Genomic DNA, 16527 nt, shown 5'->3' with positions numbered 1-16527 from the left:
AAGGCACATAGAAATGTGTATTATCAGTGGTTGAGTACACAAATTTTGTTTGCAAGATTTTTTTGCTTCACTTTCGGCAATGCTAATCCACTCCAACTACATAAGTGATTGGTAATATTTTCTCACATTAACTGTACTAGATAACGGATAGATATGTAATCCTTAGGTTAGTTTAAAATACCAGTGAGTAGAGCTTAATGCAAGATAAACAATGATTATTATCAGATTCTCAATAAAAGTCACAGGTGAAAGGATGTGTATAAGCTTTATGTGAGAATTACACTGTTATTGTTAATCAGCTGGGTACCATCTTTGTCAATCAATATCATACATCCTAGGAAGTGTTTACCTGAAATCTATTCATGAATTGAAAATGCACTTTACAGATCTATATGATGATTTTTATGTAGATAGTTAATTTATATGTAAAAACGGCTCTTTTGGGTTAAGAAAATTTTTTATGTAGAGAAGTGAACAACGTTTTGACTTTCTTCGGTCATCATCAGGTTCACAAAGAAAGAGAGAGGTAACTGACCGGAAGCTGACCACATGTTTGAAAGGGGTTGTGTAATGAGTGTCAGAATGTAGAGGGCAAGCTTAGATGTTGAATATACAATTTTATATTTATTATTTATTATATATTTTAATATAGATATGAAGGTGTTCCTTTGTATTTGTTTATTTTGGGCTTAAGTTGTTGTATGAGTAAGGCTTTTTTAATTTTACAAAGGAACACCTTTATATCTATATTAAAATATAATGTCCAGCTATGGACATGAAGTGAAAGTTTAAAAAAAATTTCTAAAGGCCATTTGAGACCTTAATTGAAATGTTAACATTTTAATTTCTGTGGTACATGTTTGTTATAAAAGACATTTTAATGCTAGTAATAAAATACCTTATAACACCAAATTAGCTATTTTTCTTGTTATTTTGGGTATTCGCTGTTTCATTTTACAGCTTATTCAAGAACATTCTACTGAAATACAAACCATAACTGATGGTACAGAGTTTAAATTGGTTTAAATAATAAATTCTAATGAATCTGTTGTGTGTAAATTTAACACTGAATATCCAATTAAAGAAGAAAAAGTTGGTATTGTAAAGTTATTACTAATAATCAGATGTTAACATTTTGGTTATAACAAAGCAAAATGTCACGTAATAGCTGTAGAATACTGTGGATAGGACTAATTTAGCATACTGGTTGTGACAAAGCAACATATGTCACTTGTATTATAAATAGGATCATTTTACTAGTCTGAGCTGTGAGTCATTTTCTCATTGCTGGCTTAAAAGAGTAAAGCCCATTTTCACAAATTATTGATGAAATTTAAGCGATTAGGGTTTGTTTTAATTATGAAAGTATCAAATTTCTGACTTAAGTTTAACACCAGTTTCAGTTACTTCACTCAGTAGAGGACAGACTTCTCTGATTTTGGTCATGTTATGTGAATAATATTGAGATATTCCTCTTTCTCTCATTTGTAATTTCTGTACAATTAATATTTGTTGTTGCTATTTCTCCATCAATTAGCAGTATAACTTGTTGAAAAAGTTTACATTACCAGATCAAACCCATTACAGAACTTGGGGCTAAATTTGTGTAACATGAGTTACATATACAGCATGAATAACAGTAAGTTGATGAAGACAGTGATCCTATTATTCCCTGTGGTGAATTTTTATGAAGTAATTAGCTGGTCTCTTATTGTTTTAAAATACAAATGCTAGCTCAAGACAATATTACCCAGAATCCAATAACAAAGTATGATATAAACACTTATTTTTGGTGAACATCAAAGAAAATGCAAATCCTTTCATTTAACATCATACTTACTGGTGTTGCCAATGGGAAATACTTGAAAATGATCAAATTTACATGAGAGAAAACAAATAAAACAAATTGTGTAAACTCAAGTACTTCTAGCCACTTCAAATTGTCAAACAATTTTAAGAATAACCATATGTATTTTTTGTGCTTTTGGACTATCGGTTCAAGAGTTTTGCATTTTATAATGTGCAAGTAGTAAGTTACTTTTATCTTTATTTAAGGAATTTCAGTAAACAGAAGTTATCTTGGAGAAAATGGTAAGATTAAAGTGACTTGCTTCATAGTTATTGATCATTTGTATTATTTGAGAAAGTCTGCAAGCTGGAAAATGTTGACAGAACTATGTAGAGTGATGAGAAAAGATAAGTTCAGTTGAATAGATGATGATATTGTGATATGAGTAGTCAACTCTTATGCAATGTTGTATAATAATTTTCTAATGTATTATGTAATTTTATTTTATTTTTATATAGATATGGCCTAGTTAAAACAGCTTAATCTGTTAGTAAAAGAGACTGGTAAATGTTAACAAAAATGTTCATGTATTTTTCTCATAACATGTGACAGATAAGAAAGTACTAAACAGGGAGAAGTAAATTATAAATTAATGACATGTATACAACATGTTGCCAGAAGTTATCATCTGAGAATAGTAGAGTTTAATGGATAACGTATAAATTCAGGAGAGGTGGAAGTATTAAGAATGGCTAAAACTGTTACAAGAGAAATGACAAAATTGTGTAGCTGTAATCTTTACAAATTACTACTGCAGCTAACAATACAGAAAAACAACTGAAAGTGCATTTTATTGGGCACATAATCTGAGAAAAAGCCTCTTGTTAAATTACAAATGTACATAAAGGCCCAAAAAATATATCATGGCATTTGTATAAGATTTATTACATGTAGTTTCAAGTATGTAATACATCACCATCATAAATTGTACTTAGAACAGGATCTGTAGAAAGCCTAGCCCTCAGTTTTTGCTCACTTATTATGGAGAATATCTGTTACCCCTTTTGCAACAGATTCTGTATAATATACACCAGTTAATTTACATGTTTACATAACTTTTGGTACAGCATGTGAATCATTACAAAATCTGGTAAACTTTTAATAAAGATTACAAGTTTTTTTGTACACAAAAAATTAGATTTTTTTAATGAGATTTTTCCTAAAGTTTTTTGTGAAAATATGAAATCTGTTTTGTTACTAGTTTGAGTGCAAAGTGATTTCGTGTTATAATTAAAAACTATTCTTCATTCCAAAAGTCAAAATTATTGTGTAATTTCTAGAACTTCTGAAATACATTTCAAATATGTTTTCAGTAAGATTTTATTTTTCCATATTTTTTTTTCTGTACTTCAACCATATGTGGTCTTTCACTTAACCAACCTTGTAACCATCACAGAAAAATTAAGAAATAAATATAAATTGTCTTTTTTTCTTGTTAGAGTAATTACATTTATAACACCAAAATACAACTGTTTAGTCTAAGTAGCTTAAGTCTCATAACATTATTTTTTTTTCCTACCTTTCCAGCCATGCCTAGCTAACAATACATAACTTACATTGACACTGTGCACATGAACTTTTTACAGTATCGAATAATATCAAACTGATCTTTAATCTTTTCTGTCTTGGCTGTGATTTAGGAGACTAGTATTTTGTAATATAGTCACATTTCAAATATTATACATTATATTTGTGTATAGATAATTACTATTTAGAAATAAGTTATGAAACTTAATTTTCTTAAAACATAGTACAGTAAATAAAGAAGTAAAGCAAACAATTCTCTTATCGCTACAATCTTTGAACTTGATTGCTGCTGGACATAATTTACCTAGTCTTGCATTTTGCATGTGGAGGATATCAAATAAAATTTTTCAGGTTTTGTATATACAATTGAATAACCAAAAATTCATAAGTATACAGGTACCATAGAAATTCCACTAATAATTTATTAAGCTTAATAACTAACCTGTATTTAGGCTTATGAAAATATGAAACTTCAAGCAGACTAAAAGCAACCTATCTTTTTAGAATTGTGTTTACAGAACTAGAGTTTAAAAGATTGTAAAAAAGTGTTTTCCTGAATTTGATTATATTGTGGGTATGATGCAAGAAATGAGAAGAAAGGATTTTTTTTAAATTATGTACAGAGTGAAGAGAATTGACTAAACGAGTAAAAGAGTTGTCTGACTCAGTCTTCCTTATTCTCAGTCTAGGGACTTCTAGAATGCTCTAGCAAATTAAGTATGTTAGGGTTTCATTGTTCTATGAAAGTGGGTGGACATGGAATGTAGCAAAAGTGATGCAATTTGATACAATTATATTGAAAACCAACAGCATATATGAATAATATATTTGGAATTTTACACCAGTACAATATGATTAGTGTTTGAAGTTTTCTAAAAATGTATGCTTTTTACCAATTAAGCTGTCCAAGTAGTCTTAAGTTCATGGTACAAATCTGTTGTGCTGAGTTGATTGTGTGGTATTTTACATAGCTTTGGATGAATTTTGACTTTTAGTTTACCTAAAATAACTTGTTTTTTCTCTGGTAGCAAATCTTTTGTTATCCAGTGACATCTACAGTAGTTTAAAGGAGTTACCTGATAACATTTATGTATATCAGTAGCAATTTAGCATTTAATAATGAACATTTTTCAACCATGTGAACTTCTAATTATTACAATTCAGTTTTTGTTTAAACAAAAGTAAAATTTTAGTATGAATTTTAGAGCTAGGTTAAAATTATGGATTACTGAATATTTTTTCAATTTCTGTTTGAAAGTGAACTTCATTTTTTTTTTTAAATTTCGTATGTATGAATTTTAGTTCCTTATTCATTCAAAGCTAAAGCTGCTGTTAAATATTTTTTTTCTAAATACTTATTCTTCATAGAACCAAACTTGAAACCAAGAATGAGAGTTCAAGTTGTTAATCAGGCTGGTGTAGATGAAGCAGGTGTTGATGGTGGAGGGATATTTCGTGAGTTTTTGAATGAGCTGTTGAAAACTGCGTTTGATCCAAACCGTGGCTTTTTTAAAACTACCCATGATCGACTTCTTTACCCTAATCCAGGAGTCCATTTGTTAGTTGAAAACTTTACAAAACACTACTACTTTATTGGCAGAATGCTTGGAAAGGTGACTGTACTTTATACTTTGACTTGTGTTTTATCATCAGCAAACAAGTATATTAGAATTGCTCACTTTTAAACTGTGTGTGTGCCCACAAGTTTTTTTTTTTAATTTCATAAGTGAAAAATAGCTTTATGGTGGTACATAGAATAAGCAAGGTAAACAAATACATAAAATTAATATATTTTAGAGTAGCAATAATAATAATAACTTAAAAAGATAGTTTTTTTTTCCAATAATTTTATTCTAATGTAACTAAATATTCTATTGAGTATCTGAGCCTGACAATTAGAAAAGAAAAGGGGCAAAAACTTGGAAGAAAAGGGGGAAATAAACTAAGTAGTGTCTGTTGTGTTTAGTTATTGTAATTGTGCTGCTGTGGTGGTGTTAGCAATCAGTTAGATATTGTGAAATGTTGAGGAGAAAGTTTAAAACTTCAGGTGAGGATACAGAAAATTTGAATTTTTGAAAGTATATTTTACCCCCTGTAATGAAACCAATATCATGTAAAAAAAAAATACAAAAGAAAGAGATAATTGAACAAATGCATCATAATGATTAATAGCAATATCAATTATTATATGCTTAACCTTTATTGCAAAATTAGTGAAACATTATGTACTTATTTTTTCTGTTCTGCACTATTATTAAGAATTGTTTACATTTAATTTTAATTAGGGTAATTTACTTTTAAAAGGATATATTTCTTTAACTATTACTGATAAAAATAAAACACAAGATGTAAGTTAATTTTTCTGATTGATAGTAAAAGTGGTAACTTAACATATATGGACCATAATTTTTTTAATTTTTTTCCTAGTTGATATTATTTTGGTAAATTTCAAATTGCTTTTTGTATCAAAAAATAGTAATGGTAAATATGTAATTCAATAGTACTTTACTCTGAAAATTTATTTACTGATAGTTGATATTTTTTATTAATCATGTGTATTCATTCTGTTACTGTTTGGATAATTGTTTTAGGCAATGTATGAAAATATGTTAGTAGAGCTGCCATTTGCTGCTTTTTTTCTGGCTAAAATTTTGGGTAAAGAAACAGCTGATGTAGACATTCACCACCTTGCTTCATTAGATCCTATCATGTATAGGTATGTCAAAAAGTATTGTGAATGTATGTTGCTAACATATAATTCCATATAGAATTACCAATAAGATACGAGTCCTAAAATTCTAATAACATTAAAGAGTTACTAAGAATTATGTCAATAAACAACTTTGCATGTAAAGATTTTTACTGCTGTCAATTTAAGGTATGCTACTGAGTTTTTGGCTTTAATGATTAGTGTTAATATATGTATGCCTGTGTACAGTATCAAAAATGATTGTTTTCCAAAGATTGTGAAAATAATTTCATACTAAATGATAAGTGTCAAGTCTTTCTTATTGGAATTAAATTCTTTAGAATACTTCAAATAAAATTATGCAAATAGCTATAGTTATATAAAAATGAGAGTAGTTTCTTAATAATTGTTTAGTTAAAGTCTAATATATCTATCTGTATCAGTTGTTACAAGATAAATATTAATGACTTTTTTTGTCAGACTTGTATAGGTTACAACTCAAACAAGAAAAAACTTTGCACTATTCTTATGAAAAAATTCTTAATTTAGTATAATCTACATTAATAAAAGTTTGGATAAAACTCCTTATCAATAAAATGAATGAAGTTCACATCAAAATATAGTTAGTAATTTAAATATTAATATTATGTTTTGAGTTCTTAATTTTATGAGAAAATATTTGAAATCCACAATCAACAAACCATTTTTGTCCAATAGTAAAGTGAAGTTTTAATTTGTAATGCAACATATATTGCTACATTGTTTTTGGTACATAGTATTGTCAGTTTAGTTTCAGTTTGGAATTGTATTTAGTGATGTTCAGATCAAGTAGCAGTGAATTAAAACTTCTCTTGTCCTATTAAGAAAACCAGTTAAATTATATTAGTTATAGGATGTTGTTTGTTTTGAACATGTTACTGTTTTGTATTCTTAGGAGTATTAGTAAACTAAATAAAAACGTAGTGTATTAGTATTATAAAAGACAATTTCATTGGCAACTAACAGTAAAATACAGTGGTCAAATGTAACTACTATATTTCTAGTTTATCATGTATATTCTGTATTTATGGTTGTAAAAGTAACTGATATGTTAAAGTTACAAATTTGTTCAGTATAATGATAAATTATTTACAATGTATGCTTACAAACAGTTTTATTTGTTCTCTGATTTACCAAATTTAGTAGAGACACACAAAATATATTAAAAGTTAGTGTGGAAATTCTGATGGTTACTAGGTTGGTCACATGGACTGACACTATGAATAACATACTGTGTAATTTTATATCAGAAGATATATGAAAGCTGTCATTATACAGTGTTTAACTTAGTTTTCAGTACTCGTCTAGATGCATATATTTTATCTCAATCTATCATGTGCCTATATAATGATTGCAATATGTGGATGTTTTTTTTGTAAAACTAGGAATCTCCTTTATCTGAAAACATATGATGGTGATGTGTCAGACCTGGGTTTAGACTTCACTGTTTTAAACAGTGAGTTGGGAGAAAATCAGGTATTTTATATCATTTTTTAAACATTTTCTTAAAAATAGTGAGGTCTTTTAATATATAAAATATACTCTTCAAAAAAAGAAACACAAAAGGCAAAATATGAGACAAATTGTTAAGTTTATTCCAGGTAGTTCTGTGTGACATGTGTGAAACTTTGCACATTCACTGCTGAACATCCAAAGTCTGCAAAGGCGAAGTCCACACTCACTAGTTGAAGTTTAACGTCACTCAACATCAATAACGAGTATGCCCCCTGTGAGCATCAATAACTGCTTGGCATCTCCTGCCCATGGAAGCGATGAGATGACGAATCACATCCTGTGGAATGGCTGTCCACTCAGCCTGCAAAGCTGCTGCAAGCTGAGGTTGAGTCTGCCGTTGAGGTTGTCGCCATCGCAGACGTCTGTCCAACTCGTCCCAAAGATGTTCGATGGGGTTTAAATCTGGTGATTTGGAGGGCCAGGGAAGAATGTTGATGTTGTGGTGAGTCGGGCTGTGTGAGGACGGGCATTGTCATGTTGAAAAACGTCGTTGACGTTCACCATGATGGGTTGGACATGTGGCCTAAGAATCTCGTAGATGGTTGCGTACGGTCTGATCGGAAATCCTACACAGCCCTGGTATGGTTGAGGCAGTAGACGTCGCAGTGGTGGTCCTATCCCGAAGGTGACGTAACCAGATGTTGTGATCTTGTGCGGGCGTGGTCACACGAGGTCTGCCAGATCATGGATGGTCACGAGTTGATCCATGTTGCTGGTGACGGTTCCATAGCCTTGTGATGGTGCTTGGGTGGACATTCACAGCTCTGGCAACATCTGATCGAGATTCGCCTGCTTCCAAGCGACCAATGGCATTGTTGCGTTGTGCTTCAGTCAGTCTTGGCGTAACTGTATTGCATGTCGGTGACTTAACACTGAGCTATGGAAACCAAGAACCCGTCACTTTTATAGGGATTTTGCACATGTTGCACTTGCAGAACATGCAGATCTCTCAAACAAATTTATTGAACACACATGCATTTTGGCAAAAAATCCGATGTTTTCCTCCGTTTTCAAAGTGCACAACTTTCATTGTCATTTTGGTCTGACAATCAGTGCCTTAACACGTGTAACATCACATACTCTGAGCTTGTAACGTTATTACATATATTTCTTTTTAAAATAACAAAAATATCCCTTTTGCATTTCTTGTTTTGAAGAGTATATATTTGTATGTTTTCTTAAAAAGAATGAGGTTTTTAAAGATATAAAATATATTTGTTATGTGAACTTGGAAATAATGTAATATATGGGTTTTATTAAGATACAATTAATATGTACTGATTTTTAAAATTACATTTTATTAAATATTTATTCCAAAAATGGTATTATAAATGTAAATTAGAAATGCAGCATTATTCATCTAAATGTTAGTGATGACCATAAAACCCATTTGTAGAGAAAATATATACGTAAAAACGGCTGGTTTGGGTAGAGAAAATTTTTATGTAGAGGAACAAACAACGTTTCGACCTTCTTTGGTCATCATCAGGTTTACAAACAGAGGTAACTGACACAACCTCCTTTAAACATGTGGTCAGCTATTGGTCGAAACGTTGTTTGCTCCTCTACATAAAATTTTGTCAACCCAAACCAGCTGTTTTTACACACATTGATTTAAAAGTTATCTAACTTCTGCTAATTATGATTATTCATTTTGCAGGTAATTGAACTCATCTCTGAAGGAAGGAACACACCTGTTACAGAATCAAACAGGATCAGATATATTCACTTGATGGCTGATTACAAACTCAACAGACAAGTTAGTTTCTTAAGTTATCACTGAATGTATAAAATTTTGTCTCTCAGAATGCAACTTGATTCTAGTTAAGTTAGAAGGATGGAGTGCACTGTCATGACTATACAGGACTAAATCTTTGAATAAACCTGGGGTTGTACAGCAGCTATTCTGAATACAGTAATGTTTCTATGATTATGTTTGTGAACATATTTTAATACTTGTATCAACTTATGTCTGCTGTAGATTAAGAGAAATAACTAGTGAAAAACTGGTGAAATTATTATTGTTCTACTTCTAAATAAAAGATCTACACAAAACAAAATTCCATTGAAAGATATTAAAGTGAATTACAGTTTGAAACTATTACATACATTGAATTACTTTGTACAGCCACAAGATTGAAATAGAAGACTTAAGGGTCTAGGGACAAGTAAAAAATTGAAATAAGAAAATAGTGCATTTTGGGTGTAATCTTATATTTAATTTTACAATAAAATAGTATATAACATTAAAATGTATTTTCTCTGTTACAGATTAAGAAAAATAATCATTTAAAGAATAGTAAAACATACTATTATTTTTATATTATATTATATTATATTTTTATATATTTTTACTATTATTTATTATTTTTATTTCCTGTATCAAAGTTCTTTTATGAAAAATAATGTGTAATAGAATGTTAAATACTTTAGATAGAAATAATCATTTTGAAACATAGTGTTGTGACTTGTTTTATCATTGGGTGAGTTCCTATGGATTATGTGGAATAAATAATGCCAAGTCCAGTCCATATAAAGATAATATTTCTTCAGTAATGTTTGCTACAGACTTAACTTCACTTTGACACAAGTTGTTGTCCTAAATTCACAAAGAGTATATGAAAAGAAAATTCAGATTAATTGTATGCTTAAATCATTAACAATCAAATTATAAATTCTCTGATCATTTGAATAAGTGAGCAGATGCTATAACTCTCACTATTACCACTAATCTCAGTCACTCTCTTGTAATGAGTATGTCATGAGATTGTAGTTACATTCAAAATTTAATTAAATTGCTATCTTTTTATGACATACTAACAAATATGACATAAAAATCTGTATAATAATCCATAGTTTAATAATATATTATTTTTAACTTACTTTTATAAAGCAATATAAAAAAAATCACTTATTGTAAGAATTGTTAGTCTTCATAGGCATTCCCTCTTTTCTAATTTATTTACACCCATCCAAGATGTATAAAATTTAATGTATGTTACTAATTATAATGTTGTCATTCCTCAGGCAAAGCATGGTTTTCACAGCCTTAAATTTGTAGTTACCAAACAATAAAATAGAAAATTAAACACCTCTTGCCACACCCATCTTGTCACATCCTTCCTTTCAGAACTTGTCAGGAATTCTTACATTCAGTACTGTTGTTTATAATAATTAGAAATCCAAGAGTTTAATATATCAAATGATGTATTGTGTTATTTTCTCTACAGAAAATTGTCAGTTTCACTTCCAGTTAAAACTTTATTCCCATGGGAAAATGCATGAGCTTAGCAGAATTTCTAATGTCTCTTGTTGCATAGTTAGAAAGCAATATAACTTGTGATAATTTTGGGACATATTCTGATTTTTGCTTGTTATTACTCTGTTCTTTGGAGCATTATTTAATTGAATAAATAATTATTTTGTACAGTAGTACAATTAGTATGGAAAAGTAGGGTTAAGTGTCATCAACAGTTGACAGTAAAAAGACAAAGACCCAGTTAATTACTTTTTCTTGTGGTATTTTTCATTTGTTATTATAAAACTAATGAAAAATTGGAAACTTTGTAAGTTAAGTAAAATAAATAAAATTTCCTCAGGCATACTCACAAGTGGAATATGCATTTGACACTTTAACAGGTGCTGCACATTTATCATGTGCTTTACAACTTCCATTGTGCAAATAGTAATTAGACATGGTTCAAGTGACTATAAAACAATTAAAGTATAAATAGATTTATACTGTTATATATTTAAAGCTTTTTTGGATAAACAAGATGTAGTTCCATGTTACAATTTGAAGTCATTATAGAAATGATAAAAGAATTTAGATTTATTTCAATTTTTTGGTGGTTATAAAGTTGGTCAGATTGACCAATCTCGTAAAATTAGGGTAGAGATAATACCAGGTAAGGAAGTTTAAAATTTATTGAGGTTTTTGAAACTAATGAAATTTGATTTTTAAAATGAAGAAAAGTATTTTTGATCTTAACACAAAAATCACTTTGCACTTGAACTAGAAAAAAAACATCAAATCTATAAATTCATGGACAAATCTTGAGTGAAAATGCTTCATTAAAAATCTAATTTTTTGTATAAAAAAGAATTGTTATATATACTTCAAATTTTGTGAAGATATGTATAATGTATTAAATATTATAGTATGAAAACTACTGACACTGCAGTAAGAGTTAATTAGTAACTTGGTCACATCTTTTTTATCCATTTGTTATTCAGTGATTCATGTTACTTATACGTGCACCATATTAAACTTCTTCTCACTACATACATTTTCCTAATCATAATGTCATGTGTTCTTTAGAACATCTAAATTAAAACATTGAAAATAAACCTCACAACACCAACTGTTGTTTAGTTCCTCAAACAACATTAATGCACTAATTAAACAATACTTTAAACTGTTCATTTATAAAAACATTTTGATGTTTTTCTTTGAGGTTTACATTAATGTAGATGGGATGGCCTCTTATTCCTTGTTCTCAATTGAGGAAATCTCAGTTGGCAGGTTGTCAAGCACATCCACTGGTAACTAGTTTTGATGGTTCTCTGGAAGTGAAGCCAATATAAATCTTGAACTCTTCCATTGGTTGAATTTCCTCTGAAAGATCTTCTTTGAGGATATCCAGTTAGCTGTATTTTCACCAACATAACCCTAAAGATGAACATGTTAGATGACTTTTGGCTTAGACTGCCTTTTTTTTTATGGATTATGTAAATCATATCATTGATTTCTTTCATTACAATCTGTGGTCCTTCTTAACATCTAGTAAACTTTGGAATACATTCTTTCTTGTAGCTGGGATTGTACAGCCATACAATGTCATCTCAGTGGAATCCAGTCTTATTAGCCCTAACACCATAGTGTCTTTTCATTTTACCACTAGTTGATTTAGGCCTTTACTTGGTAAAGTCACATGTGATACTTGTATAATTCAGATACATGAGAGTCCTTCCAAACATTAATTCTTTAGGACATGCCAATGTTTTATTCCACTATGCCAACTTATTTCTAATTCTTGGTAGGGGTATTTCACTTATTGTTTGTACAATGAGTATTCTCCCCATTGTCACTGGAAGTTGCTCTCGTGTAATAATTGTGATATAGTGCATTGATATTTCCTGGTCACAAACTATGAAGCCAACCTAACCTTGCATCTTTCTTTCTCCATGAAATAAATAAACTTTTTATCTCATTTGTGGCAAATGGAGTATTCTCAGTTAAGCTTCATCACAAGTCCACCTAATTCCTGTTTTTCCACTTTCTCTTCAGGTCCTTATTATTCCATAAGTTAGGCTTGAAGAATCCTAATTAGGGTATTATTTTGGCTTATGAACAACTGTTGATTCCTCACAATTTCAAATATAATGCCCAAGTTTGTTTTTTCCCATGACAGTTCCATCTTATTGATATCCTTTGGGAGGAGTTCTTATTAGATAGAGAGCTTTGTGTGCACTTGAATTAGAAATTTTCTTTCAAGTTACATGAGAAACATCTGATGTTTTTATATATCCTATTTTGCATAAATAATTGTCTAATTAAACCCTACAGTTCTCCTAGACTCTCATTAGGGGGAGTTGATGTTCAAATACTAGTCTTATGATCCTGTAATGTCTAGGTAATGCTTTCAGTTGTTTTTCTGTGACATCATTGAATTTAAGTTCCATGGTAAACAGAAAAACGTCCTTTAAAGAATTACACCTTCTTCAACCTAATTGTCATATTCTCATCTTTTATGGCATCCATAAATTATTCATATGCCCAACCAGTCCATCATTCTGTGTGGAGCATCTATGTAAGACAATTGAGAAATCTTTTTCAAATCATTGCAAATTTAGCTAAGGCATTTTCTTTTAGGACTTCATTCTGATGTATTGTTCCACACCTGTTGAATAAGGCAGCTGTTAATGCTTGATAGTTATATTTGGCTCTCAGTTGTGAGGTTGGTTAGCCCTGTGGTGGTAACACTGGTGGTTTCCACTGACCCTGATTCCTGTGAAGCTATACATAGAATGTTTACTATGTTTCCGAATTACTAAGTGTATCCTCATGAAATTTAGAAAACTTTTAGTAAACTTTAAGCCTTTTTTTCCTTTTACAAAAATATCAGCTTTTGTTAAGTATTTCTACAAAAGAAATTTGTCTATGACCTTATAAAGTCTTTATTGAGCTACTCCAAGTGCAAGGTGATTTTCAACTTAAAAAATAAAAATGTTTCTTCCATTTTAGTATTTTTAATTTTACTTGCATAACATCTAGAACCTTCCAAATGAATGCTGAAAGGTATGTCCATAATACTTTATAATTGTCTCTTATTTTTTATAATAATCTCAGTGAAAGTTAATCCTATGTTTTGTAGAATCATTGATAGTACTTTACTAATTTTTAAATATACAATTTAGAACACAAAATATTAACATGAAAAAGTTTTATGACAGTTCTTTTATTATAACTGACTTTCAAAACTGTATGTGTTAAAATAATTCAAGCAATTTAAGTAACAGGTAATTATGAAATTGATGCAAAACAACTAAAACCTGTCATCAGAACAAGCCTTATATGAAAATCTCAACTTTTTCTTTTTTTATTACTTTTAAATAATCTAATAGCTAATTTCAGAAAAAATTATTCATATTTTTGAATGACAGGATATGTCAGAAGGGTGTAGCATGTTGGTTTGACTTTCTTCTGGTTCATATTTCAGTAACGCAAGAGAATTGGAGACTATAAATGTACATTATTATTTAGAAATAGCTATATTGTAAGAGTATACTTTGTTAAACTCAGGTGGAGTAAAATAAATGGGCAATTTTGACTGAAGAAGAGTTGTGAAATGACTATTTCTATTTGCTGAGATATATCTATGTTTACTGAATCAAACACAGTTGTCCCATCTGTCTCTTTCCATTTTTGGAAATACTTTCTTCCGTACACTTCTGTCTATGACATGTAAATAACCAATTAAAAACTCAATGTCCACCTAATGACTTTCTCAACCATTTTAAAGTATTAGGGTGTCAATCTCATTCTTGTGATACAAAATTTCAAGCTGGTAAGTCTTTCATTGAGCTTGAAATTTCATGTTTTCTTAGACCCAAACACTTTAATTACTAAGCTTGATAAATTATACTCGAATTCTATGGTACTAAGTTTTTTTATTTCAAATGTATACATAAAACCATAAAATTTTGTTTCGTATCCTTCATGTACAAAATTTGAGGCTTAGTAACCTACAGCAAACAGCTACAGTGTGTAACTAGAAGAGATAATTGTTTGCTATACCTCCTCATTTACTGTTCTATGTTTTAAGAAAAATATGTTTAAGAACTTATTTGTGGGATTAATAACGTTATGTACATACATAAAATATCACAACAGAAATGTAACTATTTTACAAAATACTGGTCTACTAAGATGCAGGTAAGACAGGCCAGTTTCATATTCTCAGATATTGTAGTACTAGGGCATGTGCACTGTGTCCTTGTATATCCTGCATTGCAAACCAAGCTCAGCTAAAATTTCAATGTAATAAAAATAATTAATGTATAATGTTATGAGATTTAAGCTATTTAGACTAAATTTGTGTTTTTGTGTTATAATTTGTAGCCATTCTAGAACAAAAAGCATAATTTATACTAATTTCCTAATTTCTATGTTGATACATTTCATAATAATCTGGATGTTATGAAGATTTTGCAGGTGAAATTTGAAAATTTTCTGATCCATAACAGTATTTTTAATCTTAAAATCAAAGTTACTTTGCATGTTAGTCAACATGTTTGAAAGAAAAAAGGTACAAGAAAAACATTACTTAAAAAACTCTAATACTTTACGTATGAAAACCTCGTAATGTTTACCGATAACCTACAAAATTTTGTGAAGATATGCCTACTAATTAATTCAAAAATTATAGCATGAAAACTATAATGAGCACAAAATGGTTGATGTCATTCTCAAGGGCTGAGCTCGTGATGAAAGAATTAACAGGCTATTCAATGTAACTTTGTAAAAGGTTGTGATGTGGGCATTTTACCCAGCCATACACACAGGATTAATTTTGTTAAAGCTAGTCCTTTTAACTGGGTAGTAAAAATGAATAGCTTGTTTTCACTATTTCACCTATTAAGTGCAGAAAATACTTTGATATGAACTAGTACACCTCCTGTGGTACCTCTCCTGGAGAATCCATTGGTTTCTTATTTCAACAATATCACCTGATTAACCAGTTATATTCTGAAAGCAGTTTGATAGTGACATGGCTGGAAAGTTCTACAGTTAACATAGTTATACGATAGTGCAGCAGTAGTGTTAATAGGTGTATAGTGAATGGTGTTTTATTTTAGAAATCTCAAGATGTGGCTTATTTAATGTTGTATTCACCAGTTCAATATTCATGTGTTATTCTGTAATTGCTGTTATTTTCCACCTTGTTGGTTTTGCTTTCATGCAAAAATACCCTATAACCCAAATACTTTCAAAAGGTGGACCTTCCTTTCCCAGGGACAAACTAGGAACTAATATGGGTTATCTTTCTGCTCAATATGGTGTTTTTTTGTACTTTAGTTTTGTCATTGCAGCCTTTCTGTCATCTTCGTTTTTCTTTTACTCCCTCTATACATCTCCAACAGCTTTATTTATTAGTCTTGTCTTTGGTCATATTTATTTTTGTTCTTTATTTTTCACATGCTGTGCCTATTTCCTTTAACTTCTGTTTTAAATTCCTATTTTATTCTTATTTGCTTCTTTTAAGCTTTTCTTTCTTCATGGTCTTATTTTAATTTTCTATTTCTTCCTTCCTGTTCTTTTAATACCTGTTTTCTTCTTGACCTTCATTTAATTCTTTCAGCATCTTGTAAGATTTTGATCAGTTTGTCATTTTAAAGTAAAAGC

General features: G+C 29.9%; 1 protein-coding gene across 3 annotated transcripts in view; it reads left to right on the top strand.

Annotated features, from left to right (window-relative positions):
- The window catches only part of LOC143244871 (ubiquitin-protein ligase E3C), an 89683-nt gene that overhangs the window by 64753 nt on the left and 8403 nt on the right, over positions 1-16527 (top strand). For all 3 annotated transcript variants that reach the window (XM_076490303.1, XM_076490304.1, XM_076490305.1), the window contains exons 19-22: positions 4745-4989; positions 5968-6092; positions 7490-7580; positions 9280-9378. In XM_076490303.1, coding sequence (XP_076346418.1) covers positions 4745-4989; positions 5968-6092; positions 7490-7580; positions 9280-9378 — 560 coding nt within the window. The remainder of the gene's footprint in view (positions 1-4744; positions 4990-5967; positions 6093-7489; positions 7581-9279; positions 9379-16527) is intronic.

Source organism: Tachypleus tridentatus, chromosome 2 (genome assembly GCF_004210375.1).
Source record: "Tachypleus tridentatus isolate NWPU-2018 chromosome 2, ASM421037v1, whole genome shotgun sequence".
Taxonomy (NCBI): domain Eukaryota; kingdom Metazoa; phylum Arthropoda; class Merostomata; order Xiphosura; family Limulidae; genus Tachypleus; species Tachypleus tridentatus.
The sequence above is the reverse complement of the archived record's forward strand: the minus strand, read 5'-3'. Positions and strand labels throughout refer to the sequence as shown.